At 52.8% G+C, this 21899-nt stretch overlaps 1 protein-coding gene across 1 annotated transcript in view; it reads left to right on the top strand.

Moving 5' to 3' along the window:
* ABTB2 (ankyrin repeat and BTB (POZ) domain containing 2) overlaps positions 1-21899 on the top strand; it is a 203618-nt gene that overhangs the window by 173247 nt on the left and 8472 nt on the right. Inside the window, exons 4-12 of the mRNA XM_006883745.1 lie at positions 8820-8972; positions 9891-10056; positions 14326-14415; positions 14925-15026; positions 16551-16647; positions 16969-17104; positions 19607-19836; positions 21274-21452; positions 21746-21851. Of these exons, the coding sequence (XP_006883807.1) occupies positions 8820-8972; positions 9891-10056; positions 14326-14415; positions 14925-15026; positions 16551-16647; positions 16969-17104; positions 19607-19836; positions 21274-21452; positions 21746-21851 (1259 nt within the window). The remainder of the gene's footprint in view (positions 1-8819; positions 8973-9890; positions 10057-14325; positions 14416-14924; positions 15027-16550; positions 16648-16968; positions 17105-19606; positions 19837-21273; positions 21453-21745; positions 21852-21899) is intronic.

Below are 21899 nucleotides of genomic sequence, written 5' to 3'. Positions count from 1 at the left end.
GCTTGTTATACATCAGAGAGTTGGACAATGACTAGGGAGGACAGAAGGAGAGTGGATGCTTTTGAGCTGTGGTGCTGGAGAAGGGTACTGAATGTACCCTGGACTGCCAGGAAAACAAACGGATTTGTCTTGGAGAGGATTAAACCAAGCTACTCCTTGGAGGCAAGGATTCTGGGGCTTCGTCTGACATACTTTGGACAGGTTGCCAGGAGGGCCGGGTCCTTGAAGAGGGACATCATGCTTGGGAGAGTGGAGGGACAGCGCAGGAGGGGAAGACCCTCTATGAGATGGATTGATTCGGTGACTGGGGTAATCGGGATGGATGTGTCAGAGGCGGTGCGGTTGGCGCAGGATAGAGCAGGGTTTAGGGCTGTTGTGCATAGGGTCGCTATGAGTCGGAAACGACTCGACGGCACATAACAACAACAACATGGAGCCCTTGGAAATAGTTCGGTGGTAAGAGCAGACTCCTGAAACCTTACCGACCACAAGGGGGCTCTGCCTGGAGGAGTGAGAGTCTTATCTCACATGTATATGTTCAAAACCTATGTTTCCTATATTTCCTGAGCTGGGGGATGGAGAGACTGCAGAGAATAAAACTGGTTTTTTACCATCGGAGGAGTTAGTAAGAAACTACCAAGGGGAGCTCTGGTGGCCTAGTAGCAAGGAGCTGCAACTACAATCCCTGAGGCACACGGTTCGAATCCACCAGATGCTCTGCCGGGAAAAGGAGGGACAATCTCCTCCTGTACCAGTCAGATCTGATTTGACGGTACACGTGCACACACACGCACACACACAAAAAGAAACGGCCAACACAAAGCCAAGCCGTTAAGATAGTGGCGAGTTGTGTGATACTGTGGGCACACCAAAGAGCTGGGTTGAGGATGGAGTGGGCAGGCAGGCAGGGAGGGCCTCAGGCTGACCAACAGGGAGGATGAGCCTGAGAGGGACACAGCATGCAAAGACTTTTTAGCAAGTGCACTAACATGTCTTCTGCTTTGCCCCAGATAGTGCCGGATTCCACCTGCTGCCTGGTGGCGTTGGTAATAGCCCTTCCTTCTCCTCTTAAAACTAGTCTAGTTTGGGTGGTTCTGCCTAATGCCCTTCTTCCCTAAAAACACAGAGAATGATTGAGTCCCAGAAACGGAGGGTCAGGGCCAATTCCCAAATCTCAGCGGAACCTGATTCAAAGAGTGCCACCCAGTTGCTGTTGAATTGGCTCTAACTCCTGGAGACCCCACATGCCTCACAGTAGAACCGTGCCTCATAGGGTTTTCTGTGGCTGGCTTTCCCCAAGTAGATTGCCAGGACTTTCTTCCAAGTCACCCCAGTGTGAACTTGAACATTCAACCTTTTGATTAGCAGCCAAGCATGCTACCAAGGACTCTCAAAAGAGGGGGTTTGAAGTGATTAGACATATATAAAGGGCTGAAAACCGAGTCAAGTGCTTAGTAAATGTCAACCAGTATTGTTTTCCTGTTTTTCCTGAATACCTCGGAACCGTGCCAGGGACCCCATAATTCACACAATTGACTTCCTTTGTGTGTCTAACTTTTAAACTCACATTTGAGGCAATACTCCAAAAGACAATACTTGGGAAAAGATAGAGGAAGGGCTCACAGCTAATGACTTGCTCATATTCTAAGCCCATATCCACATGTGTATCTGACAAAGTGGCTGCTTTATCAAGTTCTGCTAAAGTGTACCAGGTGAGTTTTAATAAGGAAAGGAGAAGACGGTGTATTTTCTCCACATAAAGCCCTAGGCCGTGGACTTCCTCCCGTGGAAGTCACCTGACCGCACACAGGGTCAAACTGGCCAACCCCTGATCAGTGAGGAGACAGCCCCGGGATCAGAAGAGAGAAGCTCGCTCAGCTCTGACTCCAAGCTGGGCCAAACCATCCTGGTTTACCAGGCGATTCTAGAGAAGTAATTAGTCCAAGATGTGAGCCGGACTTGAGCTGCTTTCTCTGGGCTAGGAGCGGGCTGACTTCAATGGGACAATGCTGGTTTTATTCCACTGGAGACTTGGCTTGGTTGGAGGCCCTAATGGGGCCTCTGAACTGGCACTGCACACCCCATAGTGCCCCTGCCCAGAGAAGTCTGCCAGGGGCCACCACCCCTCAGTGAGAAAGAGCACTGGTGTCTTTGTAGGTACCTGACGGTGCGCCCCCACCCCAGCCTGGACAGTGAAGCAGGGAGGTGTTTGGGGCAAAATCTGAGAAGAGGGGTGAGCTCGTGGGAAAAATGCTTCCCCTGTCCCCCAGTAAACCCATGCTTAAGGAGCCCTGGTGGCTTAGTGTATCACTGCCAGGCTGCTAACTGAAAGGTTAGTGGTTCAAATTCTTTAATGGCTCCTTGGGAGAAAGACGGGCAGCCTTCTCTCATAAAGGTTTACAGCCTCAGAAACTTGATAGATGGTCACTATGAGTCAAAACAGGCTCAGTAGCAGTGAATTTGGCTTGGAGCCAACCCACCCTTGGTTCTGACTCCCAGGAAAAACCAGTTGCTAAAACCGCTGCCTCCACTTGAGTCCTTCTCATAGCAGCCCTCCACTGGATTCCGAGGCTGTAAATCTTTATAGGTGGAAACTACCCATCTTTCTACCATGGAGCTGCTATTAGATTTGAACTACCAGCCTTTAAGTTAACAACCCTAAAGTTCTCCAGCCCAGTCGTTAGAGATTGCTTTTCTGGATTGCAGCATGCTTACAGGCTAGGCAGATGGAGTTTAGGGATAAGGGACAAGAAGCACAGCTCTCGTTAGCATGCAAATCCGAGGCACACTGTACCTCCTGGCCTATGGGATTCCTGCACCGAGCCAGGCCCAGGCTGCTCACAGCAAGGGCAGATGCCGAACCAAGGCCCATCCTGGACTAAGCATGGAAGAAGGGAGGCGGCAGACGGGGCTGCCCAACTGATGCATCATCGGTGTCCAGTTCCTCATGGCTCTCACAAAGGGGCACATACCTGCTGTCCCAAGTCCTCTCCCCACCCGGCCGGAGACTGAGGCCTTCAGTTCCAGACCTGAACCCCATCTGCCAGCTTGCCTCTCTCTGCAGGCTCCTGCCCACACGGAGGACAAACAGAGCCTGCTTTGAGCTAGAAATTGGAGGCGTTTCCTGCCCCATGTTGTTTAGACACTGCTTATAGGACTGTAATCCCAATAAATCATAAACGTGCTGAATGGGGCTGGGTGGTTTTTGGGTTTTTTTTCCAGGCTGCAGGGACCTCTTAAAACCAAGGCCTTAAGAAGTTTATTCTTTAGGGTTGTTGTTTTTTTTTTTAAGAGGGGGTGGAAAATGGCTTTTGCAGGCCCGGGCCTGTTGAGGGGCCTCCTGGGACCATTGGGTTGCAATAATCAGGCTCATCCTTATGAAGAATTGACAGTGAGCGGCAGAGAACCTGAACAGAGACCCTGGGCCGAGTCGGCCCGTTGCTGCTGACTTGGCTCTGTGACCGTGGGTGAGTCACGTAGCCTCTCTGGATCTCTGTTGCCTCCTCTAGCAAAGAAGCACCCTTGGTCTAGGAATAATTGCCTTGTTCTTCATGTAAAAAGATCCATTTTTACAGGCTCTCCCCACAGAACAACAGCCAGTCTTTTAGACAAACGTTATGAGATAGTCCATGGCTATCCCAAGTGGTTCCTTCATCCCAGCTATGTGATGATGACTCGGTTTGACCCCAACATGGGAGGGACATGGAGGGGTTGCCGATCTTTTGCACTGATTCCTTGCCCACCACACCACCACCCAGGCCGTCTTGGGTCCTTGTCGTCACCCATTTCCTTGGCTGGAAGCCTGCATTTCCAGATCACACGTTTCATCTCACTGCCACGTTAGAACCGAATCATAGCTTACCCTCCTTTTGAAAGCTGTGAGCCTCTCTTTATCCCAAGGAGCCGCTGGTGGGTTTGAACCACCAGAGAGACTTGGCCCTTGAGTTAGCAGCACACCTCTCTGTGAACTAGATGACCAGAGCTCCCACACATGGCATGTTGTTGTTGTTGTTGTTGTTGTTTTTATTGAGTGCCAAGTCAGAACTGACTCAGAGCTGACCCTCCAGTGGGTTTTTAGAGGCAGTAAATTGCACAGTAGGCAAATGCCCTTCCTTTATCAGTGGAGCAGCTGGTAGATTCGAACCATGTGCCTTTAGGATTGCAGTGTAGCTTCTTACCACTAGCCCACCAGAGCTCTACACATGTCATAGTGGTTACATTCGTTGGAATTCTTTAACTCTGGTTTTTGAGCTGGGATAGAGGAGGTGGTGGGCTGCTTGCAAGCTTTCACAAGCTTTCCATGTTTATACTTGCTTGAAGGTACATGAAAGGATTAGGTAAACCTTAAGAAGCCTGGAGCTGAGGCATTTACTAAGGATCCGATTCTCATAGCTATTGTTTGCCGTTAGATATTCTTGATGAACAGACACTAAAATCATAATTCCTAATGGTTAACATTTTCTGTAAACTTAGCCTGTGTCAGAGGCTTTCCTGAGTACTTTATATATGTCTTAAGAAGGAGTCCTATTATTTATCCATTGTGTTGACGGGCAAACTGATGGTTAGAAAGGCAAGTTACCTTGTGTTCACGGAGAACACAAGATCACAGAGTTGAATTCGCCAGAAATGCACTGGATTCTGGCCCAGCTAGTCTCCCTCCATGTCCAGCCACTTGGTTTTTTATTCTCAGGTGTCAGATTTAGCAAAGGGGAAGCTCAGTGAACAGAAGGGCCGAACGAACGCGTTCCCTGAGCCCTGCCCGCTCTCCCCCAGTCCTGCACAGCAGTCTCCCCCTGGCATTGGGAGACTTGGGGCCAGGATCTCAGTATGGAAGAAAGGCACAAAGAGGGAACCAGCCTTTTCTTTTGCAGGAAACAAAATACAGAGACCTGGGGCGGGACTGGGGTGTGAGCAAACAATAGTCTTCCCAGCATCCCTCCTCTGGGCCCTTTCAACTTGGGGTTGTTACCCAACCATGGCCACTACATATGGGAGTTTTGGTAGGAATTTTCCAGCAAGTCCACTAGTGCAGACCAGCTCTTCTTAGCATGCCCTATGAGTAAGATTATTTAATCAGAAAGGAAACAGTGGCCCCAGACCACAGCCCTTGGGAAGGATGTTCGTGAGAAAGTCCACCCATTGCTTGGCTGTCCTGCCTTATGCTGTCTGCTCATCCTACCTTCCCAAGGACCACAGGCCAGAGAGGTGGGTGGGTGGGCCAACAAGAAAGGCCTGAAGAGCTCCAAGTCAGGTTGCCACCACCTGATTTGTAGACCTCCGGGCACCAGCCACCTTCCCCAGAGACAGAGGGATACTCTTAACCTCAGATTTCTGTGTGCTGAGAATATTTATCAGTGTTTCGGAAATGGAAACCGCTCTAAGTAGTTTAAGCGGGAAGGGATTTGATGCAGGGAATTGGGTGCTAACTAAATCCTTGGGAAGGCTCAAGGAATAGGCTGTAGGCTGAGTGCCAGCAAGGAATCTAAGAACATACAGAACTGGTCTGTGGGGCCTCTACCAGATCTTCAGTCTCCTGGACCTGCATCCTAATGTTGAAACTAATTTGCATCCTAATGTTGAAACTGTTGTTGTTAAGACGAATTTGCATTCATTTCTGTAGCTGCAAAGGCATCTGAGCAATGGAGTTTGCAATTTTCCACATCTCCACCTGACACAGCGTTGATTCCTATCTCTCTTGAGGTTGTCAGTACCACATTTTTTCCTGTTCTGAGTTCTAAGCAGCACCTGTTTGACTTCGTGATTTCCAGAGTTCCCCTGGCACAGCTGGGAGGTTGAGGTCCACCTCAGAGGTTGGGTAGCCCACACTCGGTGGTTTGTCTTGGCTGTTGGCCACGTAGACAAAAGAATGGCTGAAAAGTCCATGAATCATCTTTGTGCGTACATTTCCGTCTCCAGCTCTGACAGCAAAGCCTTCCTCCTTGGATCAGCAGGACTGTCATGTAGGAGTGTGTCTGTATTTGCCTTCCAGCCTTGTGATGTTGGAGAACTGTGAGATTCCAACACATTTGAGAGGAATTCAAATAAGCATTTATAATCAAGGGGAGCTCTTATAAACAGATAATTCATCAATGAACTGCCCTTTCATCTTAGACCACACAAGTTAGAACCCCACTCAATGAGTCAGCATTTGTTGATGTGTGTATTTGAGCTGATTCCAACTCAGAGAGGCTCCATGTGGCAGAGTGGAAGCCCCTAGGGTCTCCCAGGCTGTGTTCTTCATGGCACATCACGAGGGCTTTTCTCCTGTGGAGCTGTTAGGCAGGTTCAAACCACTGACTTTTCATTTAGCAACTGAGCACTTGAACCATTCCACCACCAGGGATGCTTGAGTTAAAGTTACCCTCTTAGAAATTACACATCATTCTTTTCTGAGCAGGAACTCTGCATGCTTCTTAACTGGAGGTCTAGAGGGTTTCCACTCAGTTACTGATGTTCATACCTGCTTCCAGTCACTTTTAAGACATTTATGTGTCAAGACATTATGTGTCCAAGTCGTCTGGTGAGCTTGGTTTGGAGAATACAGAGGTGAGGAAGACACTGTTCTTTCCTAAGGAGGAAGAGTTGGTCAAGAGGACAAAGACACATTGCTGGAAGAGAGGGTTCCTCGAGGACGTGCGAACAGAGAGAGATGCAGGGTTGAGAGCGGGAGACCTAGAAAGATTTGCAGGAAGAGGTGATTTGGAGCTTAGCCTTAAGAGAGTGAATAGGAAGTGGACAAGCAGATGCGAGAGTCAGCTCGTTCTCGTGAAGAGGAGGGCAGGGAGACATGAGAACTGTGAGTGCCTGGTGGGCTGGTGCATGTGGGGAAGGCGATGAGATGGTACAATAATGGTTTGATGAGACACTGTCATTAACTGTTAGTCAAGGTGTAATTAACTTTATGAAACAAATATGTACGAATGATTGGATGAAAACAAATATAATTTGCAAACTCATTCAAATTAAAGAAAAAAAAACACCAGAACTAGAGGAAAAAAAGGGGGGGGGGGAAATGAGATGGAGCTGGAGAGTAGGTGGGGTTGTGCATTTTAGTACCAGGGCTGAAAAACAAACCAAAATCCCCACTACCGTCAGGTCAGTTCCAACTCAAGGCAGCCCTCCACTCGATTTCCAAAGCTGTAAATCTTTTTGAGAAGATACTGCTTATCCGTCTCCCTCAGAGCAGCTGATGGATTTGAACTGCTGACCTTTAGGTTAGCAGCACTGTCACCAGAGCTCCGTGGGGAGTGAGAGTTCACTCCCTCTTCCTCAAGCCATTCAGTGAACCAATTTAAGTGCCTCCTAATTTAAGTGCCATTTTCTAAAATGACAGACCAAAACATCAAAGTCACTTCCCAATTGAACTGCCCTCAAGACCACATTAGTTTGTTGGGGTTTTAAAAAAAAATCCTTTCTCCTTTCAAGAGAAGGAAACATCTCAACCTTTGAATGTGACCTCAGCTTTTGGAGGCCAGAGATCAGCAATGTGAGGGGGAGCATTCTGGGGCTGGGCCTCTGTGGTTGCTTATCTTCATAGCTGAGGAGAGAGTGGAGGTCTTGTTTCTGGTCCGAGCTCCATTCTGAATGTATGGGGAAACGATGGCAGTGGCAGCAAGGACCTGATGCCCAAGAAGCCCAGAATTTCAAAGGGGGCTGAGGCCTGGCTGCCTGGCCCAGTGCCCACCCCTGGCTCAGATTAAAAAGAACAGTGGAGGTGGCAGGCATCAGGAGGGGCTGTCGAGGAGCTGGGAGGCTCTCGTAAAGAGCGGCTGTGAGGAGCAGGTGCCAGGGTTGCCTCATCTGCAGCAGGGTGGGAACGACAGGGCAACAACAGCAGGGCAGGCCAGGTGTCTACCAGGTCACGAAGTCAGGAGCTGGCTGTCAGGGGCTGCACAAGCAAGATCTCTGACAGCTTCCACTATGTGGGCAGACCCCACCTTCCTGGGTGAAAAAAAGACCTGCTTGAGGGAAGAGGGGCCTGGAGCAGGCTGGCTGGCCCGAGTGGCTGTGGATGAGCTGGGTACTTCTGGCTGGACAGTCCAAGGGGCACTAGTCACAGTCTGTGTGCATGGTGCCCCCTGGTGGCATGTAGAGCAACACATCGTGGAAGACGCACCCTGGCGTGCAACTCCATCTGAAGTCCTACTAAGGTGTCTCACACTGAGACGGCGCCTTCAGACCTGAAGGCTGTCCCTCCCAGCAAGACCCAGAAACTTCACCAGACTGAGGGCAGCTGTGGCCTTGCATGAAGGTGATGCTTCAGCCCAGCTGAGGATGGAATGACTGCCAGTTAGGCATGTATGGAGTGACATGCACGATCTCACTAGCCTGTTAATGACTCTGGAAAATAGGGGCTACTCCATGATACAGCTGCAGAAAACAGACACATCAGGTGTGTTTTTGTGTGGTGCCTGGGGGACCTGGTGGCAAAGCCAGGTTTTGAGCCCGAGTCTGTTGGACTTTCCATTGCACCCTACTCCTCTGAGAACAGCCTCTTCCCTCTGCAGAAAGGGAGCAGGAGTCCCCCCACCCTATGAGTTGACAAGCCCCTTCTTTCATTGGCCAACCGAGGATCCCCAGGTTGAGCTCTGGGTCTGGCCTGTGATGAGCTTCCCTTCGGCCCATGACAGGGTTTTCATGGAATGAGAGGACAAATCAAAGACAAGAATCAGATTCTCTCCACCGACGGGGGCTTAAGGGGCCCTCCCTCTTACGGATGGCTGGTCTCTGTGACCCTGGTGGCCATTCTCTGAGAGCACTGGTGCTGAAGGGGGCCTTCTGCTGCCTTCCTGAGAGCATTTGACCCCTTTCCCTCACAGGCCCTTCATGCTGCTGCCCCCGCTGATGGAGTGGATGCGTGTGGCCATCACATATGCGGAGCATCGCCGCAGCCTCACCGTGGACAGCGGCGACATCCGGCAGGCGGCTCGGCTGCTGCTACCCGGCCTGGACTGCGAGCCCCGGCAGCTCAAGTACGACCCTGGGGAGGGTGGAAGGAGGACCAGCGTCCCTGTCAGCCTCCTCCCCGTCTGCTCCTCTTGGAGGTTGGGGTGGGATCAGAGAGCAGGGCCCTGGCCTATCTGAGCTTTTCTCAGGACATCCTGTGCACACGCTCACGTCTGTGGTCTTCATTTCTTTCTCAAACCCCCTCTCTTTTCTGGGCTAGTCTCCTGAGGTCCTTCCATAGAAGGCATCCCTCTGGTCACCCTTGACCTCTGAGAGCCTGGTCTTTTCTTCATGGTCCTTCCCCAGCTCTCAAGTGTAGCTGCCTCAGTCCCCATGGCACATGGCCGGAACCGTGTTCTGGAATATGACTGTTCCACACTGTGGAAGGCCGAAGCTGCCTATCTGATGGGCAGCACATGTTCTAGAGATGGAGGGCTTAGCTGGTAGGTTGGGTTTATACGATGGATTCAGGGCCATGTGCCATTTTCTCTTTCTTCTGAATCTTAACTACAAAGCCTTGAGGAGAAGAGAACAAAGGGCCAAAGGCTGGACAGACCTTGGCCAGAGGACCATTTTCTAGACTGAAATGCATCCTTATCCTTGCGAAAACTACACAACCATGGGCTATGGCAAAAGCCCGAGCTGACTTGTCTCCAGTGGGTTCTTTTAGATGGAGCCCTGCTGCCTGGCAGTAGGCACCCTAGCAGCTCAGAGCACACCTCTGTTTCTATGCATGGAAGAATGTGAGCGCCTTGTCCCCAGATGTCCCGGCTGAGACACAGCATGCCGGGGCCAGTCACTGCTGACCTGACAGTTCACGGTCCTTGGCCTGTGGCACCCTCACCTCCCACATCCAGCCCCGCACACCATGTCCTTCCTGTCTTGTTGAGGAGCAGGGTCCACGCTTGGTCGTGCTCACACTCCTCCATGTCTCCTCTGGGCAGGCCTGAGTGCTGCTTCAGTTCCTTCCGGCGGCTGGACGCCAGAGCAGCTACTGAGAAGTTCAACCAGGACCTAGGTTTCCGCATGCTCAACTGTGGAAGGACAGACCTCATCAACCAGGCCATCGAGGCCCTGGGCCCGGATGGGGTGAACACCATGGATGACCAGGTAGGTGCCCAGAGCCCTTGGAGGCCAGGCATGGTGGCCTTTTCTAGCATACACTGAGGACCAGCTATCCTCTGAAGAGGTGACTACTCTTAATCATGGCTTGCCTGTTTCAGGCAGAATGTCCTAGAGATGCCTAGGAAAACCTCGGCCTCATTTTCCCTGGGTGGGAGGCTGAGACAGGACTGGGCAAAAACATAATAATCATAGACACTTGAGTCAGAGCAGGCTGTGTGCCCATTAAGAAAGAGATGGTTGGTAGTTTAAATCCACCAGCTGCTTTACAGAAGAAAGGCAGGCAGTCTCTCCTTCCTGTAAAGATTACAGCCTCTGCAATCTGATGGGGGGTGGGGTTAACTGAAATCCTAACATCAGGATTGACTCCGCGGCAGTAGGTTTGGTGTTGGGATGTGCCTCCTGAGTGCCAGGAACGGTGCTAGACTCTGGGATCCAGCTGTGAACAGAAACTCCTGCCTTCCTGGTGCTAACATTTTGGGAGTGGGAGGAATTTGGTAGGACAGAGAATAAGAAGCAAGCACACAGCGTGTAGAGCGCGTTAGACCGTGGAAAGGGTCGAGGAAGAAGGTCAAAAAGAATAAGGAAGTGTTAGAAGTGGTTTGCAATTTCAGGCAGAACTTGAGTTTTTCTTTTGTTTTGGTTCTTTCCATTTTGAATGGCTAGCGTGTATGTTCTTAAGTCCTTGGAAAAGTAAGTAGGGTAGCAAAGGTAGAGAATCGGCAGAAGAGAGGGAGATCTTCAGCGAAATGGAATTGACTCATGACTACAACAGTGGACTTGACCATGATCGAGAGGTGAGGACACAGGACAGGGCAAGATCTGATCGGCTGTTCACAAAGTTGCAATCAACTAAGTTGCATCTAATAGCAACAGCATTTTTGTAGCATTTACTGTGCTCCAGACATTGTTCTAAGTACTTCGTCAGCATTAACTCGCTTAACCCTATCAGCTCCCCTTTGGTGGTGTTAGGTGCTGCTGTGTGGACTCCCACCCACAGAGACTGCAGCATGACAGGATGAAGCCCAGCCCGAGCTGCACCATCCTTGGTCGCTGCTGTGCATGGACTTTTGGCGCAGTTACTGTGTCAGTCCACGGCATTGAGGCTTTTCTTCTGTCGCTGACCTTCTGCTCTTCCAAGCATGTTTATTCTTTTCCAAGGAATGATCTCTCCTGATAACATGCCCAGGATATGTACGCAGAAGCCTCGCCATCCATGCTTGTAAGAGCACTCTAGTAGTGCTGCTTCCAACAACAATTATGTGGGTACTATTATTTGCCCCATTTTATAGATGAGGAACCTGGATGCAGGAAAGTGGTAACTTAACTCAAAGCCACACATCTGGACTAGAACAGAGCTGGCCTTAGAACTAGGCAGACTCCAGGTGTCTAACCACTCTGGAATATTCCAAAGTATGGAAGTCATGCCACTTTGCTTCCTTGCCAGTCTCCTGTGAACTTTCCTGTGTTCCTAGGAGCACTGTCTTCCCACATGGGTAGGGAAATGTCAGGCCCAGGCTCCGTAATGCTCCAGCTGAGACGACACCACAGTACACGGCGTGCTGAGGTGGTTCCAAGGGCGATAAGGCCTGACTCTCCGCTCCCATGAGGATTCAAAAACCCAAACCCACTGCCGTGGAGTCAGATTCTGACTCGCAATGACCACAAAGGATGGACTAGGACTGCCTCGCCTTGTAGGGTTTCTAAGGCCAGGATGTTTATGGGAGTAGACTGCTTCTCTTTGTCCTATAGGGTGCATGGTGGGTTTGAACCACTGACCTCTCAGAGTTGAATGCTTCAGCCGTTATGCTCTCAGAACACCTCCCACAGAGATCACAGCCTAGAAAAGCCCGCTCTGTCACATGGTTTTTCTATGAGTTGTAATTGATCCAACAACAGCTAGCAACAAGCAACGACAGCTTGATAACGGTGACATCCCTGAAACCTGTCAGCTGGCTTCCTCGTGTACCTAGTGGTACAGTAGGCTAAGTGAAGGGCTGCCAACTGAAAGGCCAGCAGTTCAAATCCACTAGCCTCTCCATGGTTAAAAGATGGGCAGTGGCCTGTTAAATTTACAGCATGTCAGAATCCACTCAAATGTGGTGGGTTTGTTTTTTTTTCCTTTGGTTGTTTTGTGGTTTGTTTGTTTTTTTTTTCCTGTGTCTTGAGTAGAAATAGAACAACACACACCAAAAAAGTCATGTATCCTGACGGGACTCACAGCTTGAGTTTTAAAACTCAGAATCGTGTACAGATGCGTGGGGAGAAAAAGGAGTTGAATATGTGCAGAGGGATATAGCAAAGCCAGGTTTTCACTCTTGCAATTGGCTTCTCTCTCAGTGCCCAACGTTGTTTGTTCTCTGAGCTGTGGTATTTATACAGCACTCTGTGAATAAACAGTCCTCCCAGCCCGTGATTAATCTCAGGCCATTTCTTTATCTCTGGGCACTCGGTAAGGATTTATGAGGTAAAAAGATCTTGTCTACGCACAAATAACCTAATAAATATCGTCGCGGGGCTCCAGACAGCTGCGTGCGGCCTCCAGCTGTGTGGTAACACTTTCCACCGCTGCCTTTGCTATTACTGGCGACAGAAAGGCACCCCAGCCAGCGAGGCAGCCCGGTGACCGCCCGCCTAACTCGGGGAAGTGGGGGCTCAGCTCTCCGAAGATCTGCCGACTGCTCGGTAGCTCACAATGTTGAAGTCAGAGACACGTTAAATCACAGGCTGTTGAGCCAGGGAGATCTGGTTCCTGTCTGAATTCTATCCTTACTGTGTGGGTGAGCTTCATGTTGTTGTTGTTGTTGTGTGCTGTTGAGTCATCTGCAACTCATAGTGACCCTATGTACAACAGCCCTAACCCCAGCTCTGTCCTGTGCCAATCTTAGTGTCTCAGACACACCTACCCCTATCAGGTGAGTTAATGAACCTCTTTGATATTCTATAAAACGTGGATAATAATGTTAGCTGCCATCCAACCTGCTCTGATTCCTGGAGACCTTATGCAGAAAGCAAAGCGCTGCCTGGTCCTGCGTCATCCTCACAATCGTATGAAGTTCAAGTCCTCATTTCAGTCTCACTGAGGGTCTCTGTCATCCTCCTTGGTTCTCTGTCACCCAGCATGTCCTCCTCTACCAATTGACTCTCCTGGTGATGTGTCCTGAAGGAGCCCTGGTAGCATAGTGGTAATGTGTTGGGCTCTGAACCTAAAGGTTAGCAGTTTCAATCCACCAGCTCCTCCTTGGGAGAAAGATGGACTGTATCCTCCATAGAGACTGACCGCCTCAGAAACTCAAAGGAAGGTCATTATGAATCAGGCACAACTGGATTTGGGGGGATTTGCTATATCCAAAGCAAGTAGTGCAGACAGTGTTCTATTGTGGGACCCTAAGATTTTTTTTTCCCTTGTTTTATATTTTCTTTTTTCTTGTTGCTGGCTGAAAATATGCCAATTCAATCCTGTGCAATTCAGTGGCAGTAATGCTTTTCCTAGGTTTTCAGAAGCACAGCACCAGGCCTTTCTTCCTAGTCTGTCTTAGTCGGGAAGCGTTGCGGAAGCCTGTCGTCATGAACAACCTGCTGGTAGTTCAGATGCTGGTGGCATAGCTTCCAGCATCCCAGCAAGTTGCAGGCCTCCACAGTGCAGCCGACTGACGGACGAGAGGCACGAGCTCAATGCTGTTGCTTCTAACTCAGCACCCGCGTGGGGCGGATCAGAGCTGCACAGTCAGGTCTCCACGGCTGTGCACCTTTCCAGAAAGAGGCTGGTGCAGCCTTCCTCCCGCAGAGCGGCTGTCGGGTTCAGACTTAAGACCTTTCGGATAGCAGACAGACGCTTAAACCCTGTGCCACCAAGGCTCCTTCCATAAAGATGTGCAGCCTTGAGAACCCGGCTCTGCCCTCCAGGGTTGCTGTGAGTCGTTCCCAGTTTACAGGTGAAGGAACTGAGACACCGGGAGGTGAAGGAGCTTATACAAAGTTTGCATCTGCCGGTGGCGGAACTGGCCCTGGAGTCTGGCTGCAGAGTTCTGCTCTTCTTCTCTCTAGTCCACCCTGCGGAGCTTGTGACAATGCCGTCAGGGGCTCGTGGGCCTGGGAAGGGCAGGCTGATCGAGCACGAGGCCCAGGAGAGCTCAGGATGAGCGGCCAGGCTGCACAGGAAGCCGGGATCTGTGCTTTGGGGGTGGAGGTCTGTGGAGTAGGCATTGCTGCGTGCTGCTCACAGATGACTGAGTTACCTGCCTTTGATTCACTCAGGGCATGACGCCACTGATGTATGCCTGTGCCGCGGGGGACGAAGCGATGGTCCAGATGCTGATCGATGCTGGGGCAAACCTGGACATCCAAGTGAGTCAGTCCCACAGAGCTGGCCCAGCTCCTCGTCCAGCACAGAAAACCCCAAGACCCCAGCCAGCCATGGGACAATTTACACAGCTGAAGGATGTGTCTCGGAGGCGAAGTACAAGATGCATGGGGTCACAGTTAGTAATGAAGGTTTTCCCCAGAATTAGACATTGAGCTGAGGAGAATTGCCAGGATACTGTTTCTTTAGCTCCTTTCCTGTTTTATCAGTCCAATTCCTAGCCATCCCTCCCATCCCCCATACTGCAGCCTGTGCCTCTCTGTGTGGTAGGGTGCTCCCTCTCTGCCATCTCTTGCCCAAGGCAGACATAACCAAGTGAACATCCATCCTTTGAGTTTTTGCCACACAATGCTCTGGGCAGACATTACCAATCAATCATAAAAGTCACTGAGTTGAATCCTGTTCACCACCGCTGTGGGATCCCCTCCCTGTGCCAGCCCCCCCAGGAGCCCCACCCACCCAGGATCTACTGAACACTTGTGGCATTTTCTAGGTTCCAAGCAACTCTCCCAGGCACCCGTCCATCCACCCTGACAGCCGCCACTGGACCTCGCTGACATTTGCTGTGCTGCACGGACACATCTCTGTGGTCCAGGTGAGCACCTACCAGGTAACCCTGCATCACCTGAACCAGCTGCTGCTGCCTTCAAGTGGGACGAGAGCCTGTGCTTAAGGTCTGGCTCTCCTAGTGGTCAGACAGACATCTGGTTTGCCTCAAAGAATACCTGTGGAATTCCAGGAAACAGGGTCCAGGTCGCTCACTCTTAAGCTTTTGCTGTCTCCCATAAATTCTGCCATAGTACTGGGCTTATCATGGTGTCCCTGCAGTTCTTTCCCTCGCCCTTCCCCCTGGGCAAGCTCAGGCTCATTGCTGCCCGGGTGGCTGGGACCAGCATGTGGCAGGGTCTGGCTCAGACTCAGGAAGTGGGGATTGTGGGCCATTTCCCACACTAGCTGGGCTACCAGCCGGGCCACCACTCGACCCCAGGTTCCTTCACTCTTCAGGGATGCTTGGGTCTACAGTAGTGCACACCACTCTCTCCTGGGAGTTCATGCAATGGCCTTCTGTCCATGAGCCTGAAAGCTCTGAGAGGGCAAGGGGCCATGTCTGAGTTATTCATCATTTTCAGCCAGCACTGGCACACAGCAGGGACTCAGTGAGTCACGGTCTCACACACTCTGGCTGCCACATCCTGCCTGCTTTTCCATTCAGGAGTTGAGTACTCGAGCTCTGAGCAAAATTCCACCCACAGCCCAGGCTGGCCCTTGAGGGGGGACGGTGTCCTGAGCTTATCTGGACTATTGCCCAGTTTTGCCTGACAGGCAGCCTCCCACCTCCACTACCTTGGCATTGGCACAGGCTGCAGTTCCAGGACAAGCTCCTGGCCCACAACAGTCTCCAGGTGAATGGTCACCCTTCCCCCATCCCATTCACAGCAATGAAGCTGAGAGCTTCTGGGTCCAGCCTGCTCCAAGTCCCTGGACGAGTGGAGCCAGGCCACCTGGTACTCTGAGCTTTGGTGTTCTGGCCGTGGTCCCAACACTTCCAAGTCTTAGGTAGCTTGCTGAACCTCTCTGATATGAACCCTGAAAGCCACTGTGTTGAGCACTGTTTCCTTTAATGTCCAATAATATTTCAGGACAAACCTCTCAACCCATTTTACAGATTTGGAAGACTGAGGCTCATAAAGTTGAAATGTCTGCCCCAGGTCACTCAGTGGTTGACGGCCGACATTTACACCCAGGTCTTACTCTGACCGTTGGGCCTTCCCCATTACCTGGTGCCACCTCCCTGGACCTAGGTCTCCCCATTATGGATTAGGAGTGATAGTTTCTAGTCTTCATGAGTTCTGCGGATGGTCCCTGCAGCCAAGTCCTGAGAAAGTGATTGACAGAGGACCAGCTCAGTGGGTGGTCTTCGTGGCTTAGAAAATGAATAAATCTAGGGCAACAGTAGCAGAGTTGAAGATTTCTAGAAACTTTGAGCCCTAAGGTAGCATAAAGTTCTGGGGCCCCAGCTCCTCAGCTGCCTGGTCGGGCCCCGATTTGGACCCAACCCTGCACTGCTTGCTGATCGCCACCTTGCTGACCAGTGTCCTCCCCTCTGTGCCCATGGCAGTTGCTGCTGGATGCCGGTGCCCAGGTGGAGGGCTTGGCAGTGAACAGCGGAGAGGACAGCTACACAGAGACGCCTCTGCAGCTGGCCTCCGCGGCTGGTAGGTGCCCCTACAGGACGTCAGCCTCATGCAGACCCTGTGGGTAGCTTGAAGCCCTTCCCTCAGCCCACCCACTGATTTTCTGCCAACCTTGATGCTCAGACAGGACTAGACAGAAGGAAGGGAGGGGAGGCCACAGTCAGCCATTTCCCCAGCTCCTTCCTGGGCGACCCCTCCTTCACCCCATAAAATGCAAATGAGCGTGGGGTTTATGTCATCCCAACCTTCTGAGTGTAGGAGCCCCGCTCCATCCACTCTGCCTTCCAGTGTCTCTATCAGCCATCCGCTAACCCCTGGGCACCCTCCCGCTTCATCTTCTAGGGAACTACGAGCTGGTCAGCTTGTTGCTGAGCCGAGGTGCTGACCCCCTGCTCAGCATGCTCGAAGCCAACGGCATGGCCTCGTCCCTCTACGAGGACATGAACTGCTTCAGCCACTCAGCAGCCCACGGCCACAGGTACCCACCGTGGTGTCCCTGCCCTGTGTGGTGTCGGGGAGAGGAGGCGAGAGCAAGGACACCATGCAGGCTCCGAGGGAGGGAAAGAGCTGGACCTGGGGATCTCTGCAGAAATGGAAGCCTGTGTTCAATCTGAAGGGTGCAAGTCCCCAGCCAGCGTGGGGCCAGAGGTTTAGAAGCCTGGAAACATTGAGTGAGTGGTTGGGTGGTTGACGGGATGAATGGGGAGATGGAGGGATGGATAGAAAAGTGGATGGATAGATGGTGGCTGGCTGGAAGGATGGTTAGTTCCGTTATCAAATCTGTGATTATTGACCATTTGTTCTAATGAGGCACCATCATTCATTTAGTCATTTAATGAGTCCATAATTAATAAGTACTTGTTATGGGACAGAGCATTGTACAAGAAGTCTTGAAAAGATACAGCCCCTTCCTTGAGGGAGCTGACAGCCTAGAGGGGAGGCATGTGCCCTTGATAGTTAAGTCCATAATAAAGAAGCAGAGGCGTCATGGCAATCCAGAGGAAGGGTACTCGGAGGGGTGGTGCTTGGTCAGACCCGTGAAGGAGAGCAGCCCTGGCCATCCGTGGAGTGGGCAGGTGTTTAAGGGGCAAGGCCAGGCTGTGCAAAGATGTAGAGGCAGGAACCACTGTGGAGAGACATGACAAGAAGGCTCTCTGGGCGTGAAGGAAAACAGACAGGTTCCTCTTGTTCCACCTGGAATCGGTGCAGAGCCTGGGGAGCCTGACCCCCCACCTCCTCACCATGTTCCACACCCGAGGCCACGGGACTGGGCCTTGGCTGAGGCTGGACTGAGTCCTGACCAGGACTCGGCTTCGCTGGTGACACGAGGGCTGTGCAGGAATGCGGGTCTCACTGCTGCACCCCCACTTCAGCTGGAAGAGATGGTTTCTAAAAACAGACCCGTTCCTCAGAGACCTGCACACAAGCACAAAGGGGCCAGGACGTGCCCTTCTAGGCACTACTCTACCTTGGGCCCTCTGCGTCCCCAGCTGTGTGGGCATCACTCCCAAGAGTGCCACGTCCTCAAGGCTCTGGGAGAATGAACCCTGAGAATATAGAACTAAACTGAGGCTTCTCAGGGATCTAACGCTCTGCTTGGTGGCCTAGTGCTGAGAAGCTGCACTGCGTTGCCCAATGGTATCCACCAACTGGGAGAAGGACACACAGTCTCCTTCCATGCAGTTTACTGCCTCTAAAAGCCCACTGGAGGGCCGGCAATCCAGAGAACGCCCACAGCACCGTTCCCCCGCCACACACCCTCCCATTAAGACAGTGCGCACACCGCCTGCAGGATGAAATTGACTGGCTTTCCCTGAACTGACCATCCCTCCTTTACATGAATCTGGACAGTGGGGCTTTAAGGGGACCCCACAGTGGTCCTGGGCCGACCTGGGACTATTGTCTGTGTCTCCCATGGCCAAGGCAGGCCTTCCCATTTCCCTTCAAAGGCCCTGCTCTGCAGCTGCCCCAGGCCCCTCAGGCAGCCCCCTCCCGCATTTGGCCTTGGGGGCTTTGGGGGCTTCTAGGCAGCATATGGCCCCGCTGTGAAGAAACTCCTGGCAGCTCTTCTGGAAACCACAGCCCGCTCTAGAGCAGATGGCGGGCCTCACTCTGTGGGGCCAGGCCTGCCCTGTGGATGGGATGGACAGGAGAGGGTGAAGGCTGAGCTGGTGCATAGCACAGGGTGAGGGGAGGAAGAAAAGGGCCGCAAGAAGCAGAAAGGGGCTGGAGGAGGCAGGAGCTAAGGGAGAGAGAAGGGGGCTGGAGGAACAGAGGGGTGTAGGGGAGGCAGAAGCGGGCTGGGGAAGGCAGAAGGGGTGTGGGGGAGGAGAAGGGTGTTGTGGAGACAGAAGGGAGCTAGGGGGCCAGAAGGGGGCTGGATGGAGGGGCACTCTGAGTCAAATTGGCTCAATGGTGGTGATGTTTTGTTTCATTTTGACGCACATCCCACTTCCAAGACTTGTCAATGTTGTCAGTTGCCATCAAGTCAGTTTGTACACGTGGTGACCCCACACGTGTACAGAGTAAACCAGCTCCTTGGGGTTTTCAGGGAGCAGGTCCCAGGTTTCTGAGGTGCCACTGGGGGGGACTGTCACATGTGCAGCTCTGCAGTTAATTTTTCACGTTAGCCTCACATTAACCCTGAAGGTGGCACTGAAGTCCTGCAGTTACTGATAAGCTCAGAGGGGTCAGGCACGTGGTCCGAGGTCACACAGCAAGGCAGGCACAGCCGGCTCAGCCCCAGAGCCTCTGACTGCTTGACAAGGTCAGGGTGCTCGAGGGGAAGGTTTTCTGCACCCAGGTTTCCCGCCCTGTGCAGGAGTCTGCAGTGCAATTACTCGACCTGCCTCTGTGGACAGAAAGGCAGCCGTCAAGTCCTGGAAACAGCACTGTGCCCTCAGGGTGCTGGGAGGCAGCTCCGTGGGCCCCACTCATTCCGGGACCTCCAGCCTCACCCTCCTTCCAATCCGCCCTGCAGGAACGTCCTACGGAAGCTCCTGACACAGCCACAGCAGGCCAAGGCGGACGTGCTGTCCCTGGAGGAGATCCTGGCCGAGGGCGTGGAGGAGAGCGACGTGTCAAGCCAGGGCAGCGGCAGCGAGGGTCCGGTGCGGCTGAGCCGGACCCGCACAAAGGCCCTGCAGGAGGCCATGTACTACAGCGCCGAGCATGGCTACGTGGACATCACCATGGAGCTGAGGGCGCTGGGTGAGGCCCCGCTCCCCTGTGCACCCCGCTGCTCTTCAGGGGGTCAGGAGAGGGCAGACGCTAGGGCCACACTGGCTGAAGGGTGGCAGGATGCAGGCCAGAGGTTCCGCACCCACACATTTCGGGGCCCTCTCCCCGGCTGGGGTGCACATGCAGGAGATGTGGGAGCCTTGGGCCATGTCAGGAGCCTGGTTTCCTAGTCCCCTGTCCCCTGGCCGTCCAGAGCGTCACAGCCCAGGGAAGGGTCAGCGTGGCTCCTCAGTCAGCTCAGTGCCCTCCTGTCACCTGGCCAGCCTCCCTCCCTGCTGGAGTCTAGAAGTCCGTGCGCTTTCCTTGTTCCACTGGGAGTCTAATCAGACAGACAGGCAGACAGACTTGAGTCAGATCCCAGCAGTGTTGCTGCTTAGCTGCAAGTCACGTAATCACCCGTGTCTGGGTTCCCCCCTCTGTGAAATGGGTTTGGTGGTGACGTTGCTCACAGGGAATGTGGCGACGTCACAGCATGAGCCTGGCGCTTGGCTCGCTGTGAGTCCTCTGTACGTGACAGCATTTGTTGTGACTGGGCCACCATGCACAAACCCTCAGGGCCAGGCGGAGACAGCCAGAGGTCATGCAGGAGTCAGCCTCAGTGATCTCCCCTGTAAAATGGGTACACTACTACCACCTACAGTCAGGGAACCCAGGTTGCTAATAACCACCTCCCTGATGTGCCCTTGGGGACGGCCATTTGTGGGCTCTTTAATCCCACAGAGGGTGGGGAAGTAAGACTATCTCTCTCTAATTGCCAGGAATATTACTAGTTTTTAGTCATGGAGCTTGCAAAGCAGCTCACATTACCCGAAGTCCCCGTGACACACTTGAGGGAAGTGGTAAGCGGTAATTAGATCCATGGGCGTGGACTCGGCTGCTGCCTGCAGTGAGCCTGGTGCCCGGAAAGCCCTCCCAGGATTGGACAGGCCCATCTTGGGCTCCAGACCTTGGTGAGGGCTTTGTGTTCTGCATGTGCCCTGGGCTTCTGTGTCTACCTGGCCCTCCCTCCAGAATGAACGGGTTCTCCCAACAACCAGGTCCAGTGCTAGACAGATGGGCTGGTGGCAGCACTGGGCCCCTGAGAGCCCCCACACTGGGCTGTGTCTAGAGCTAGGGTTCCATAAATTGGGGCTGCAACCATCCATCTCCCCTCATCGATTAGAACTGAGGGACCCATCAGCGAGGTATGGGAGTGCAGGAAGCTCTGATCACAGGCTGCACTGACAGGACCACTGAGTTCAGGAGGGTGGGACCCATGCTGCCCCGGTGACCTGGCTAAGGGGGCTCGGTGAGGTCCAGTCATCACAGGCTGCGCTCAGGGATCGGACTAAGGGGGCCTGGCCAGGTGCAGTCACAGAGGGTCTTGTGGGACACCATCCAGTGGCTGAGCACCCCGTCCTGGTCCAGGTGTCCCCTGGAAGCTGCACGTCTGGATCGAGTCCCTGAGGACCTCGTTCTCGCAGTCACGGTACTCGGTGGTGCAGAGCCTCCTGCGGGACTTCAGCTCCATCAAGGAGGAAGAGTACAACGAGGAGCTGGTGACCGAGGGCCTGCAGCTCATGTTCGACATCCTCAAGACCAGCAAGGTGAGTGCCTCCCACAGCCCCTGCCGACGACACACAGACGGGCGAACACGTCACATGCAGACAGACATCCACCCTCATTCCAGACCCAGGAGAGTACAGACCCTGGGGTTGTGGGATTGGAGCTCAGCCCAAAAAGCCATTTGGGGCCTCCGTTATGAGGGGGCAGTCCTCTTGTTAGGCTTGATCCTGGAGGAGCTGAGGGCGATGGCTGCTCGAATCCTGGCCTGGCCTCTGGAGAGGACAGAGCTGTCAGCTGTAATCTCTAACCACCCTCTCTTCCTGTCCCCCTGTAGAACGACTCCGTCATCCAGCAGCTGGCCACCATCTTCACACACTGCTACGGTGGCAGCCCCATCCCCAGCATCCCCGAGATCCGGAAGACCCTGCCCGCCAGGCTCGGTGAGGGCCCAAGCGGCCACGCCACCCCTCCTCAGCCCCTACATACAC

The sequence above is a fragment of the Elephantulus edwardii genome, unplaced genomic scaffold (genome assembly GCF_000299155.1).
Source record: "Elephantulus edwardii isolate Elephantulus edwardi_28Jun2011 unplaced genomic scaffold, EleEdw1.0 scaffold00029, whole genome shotgun sequence".
Taxonomy (NCBI): Eukaryota; Metazoa; Chordata; class Mammalia; order Macroscelidea; family Macroscelididae; genus Elephantulus; species Elephantulus edwardii.
This window is presented reverse-complemented; position numbering and strand designations above follow the sequence as displayed.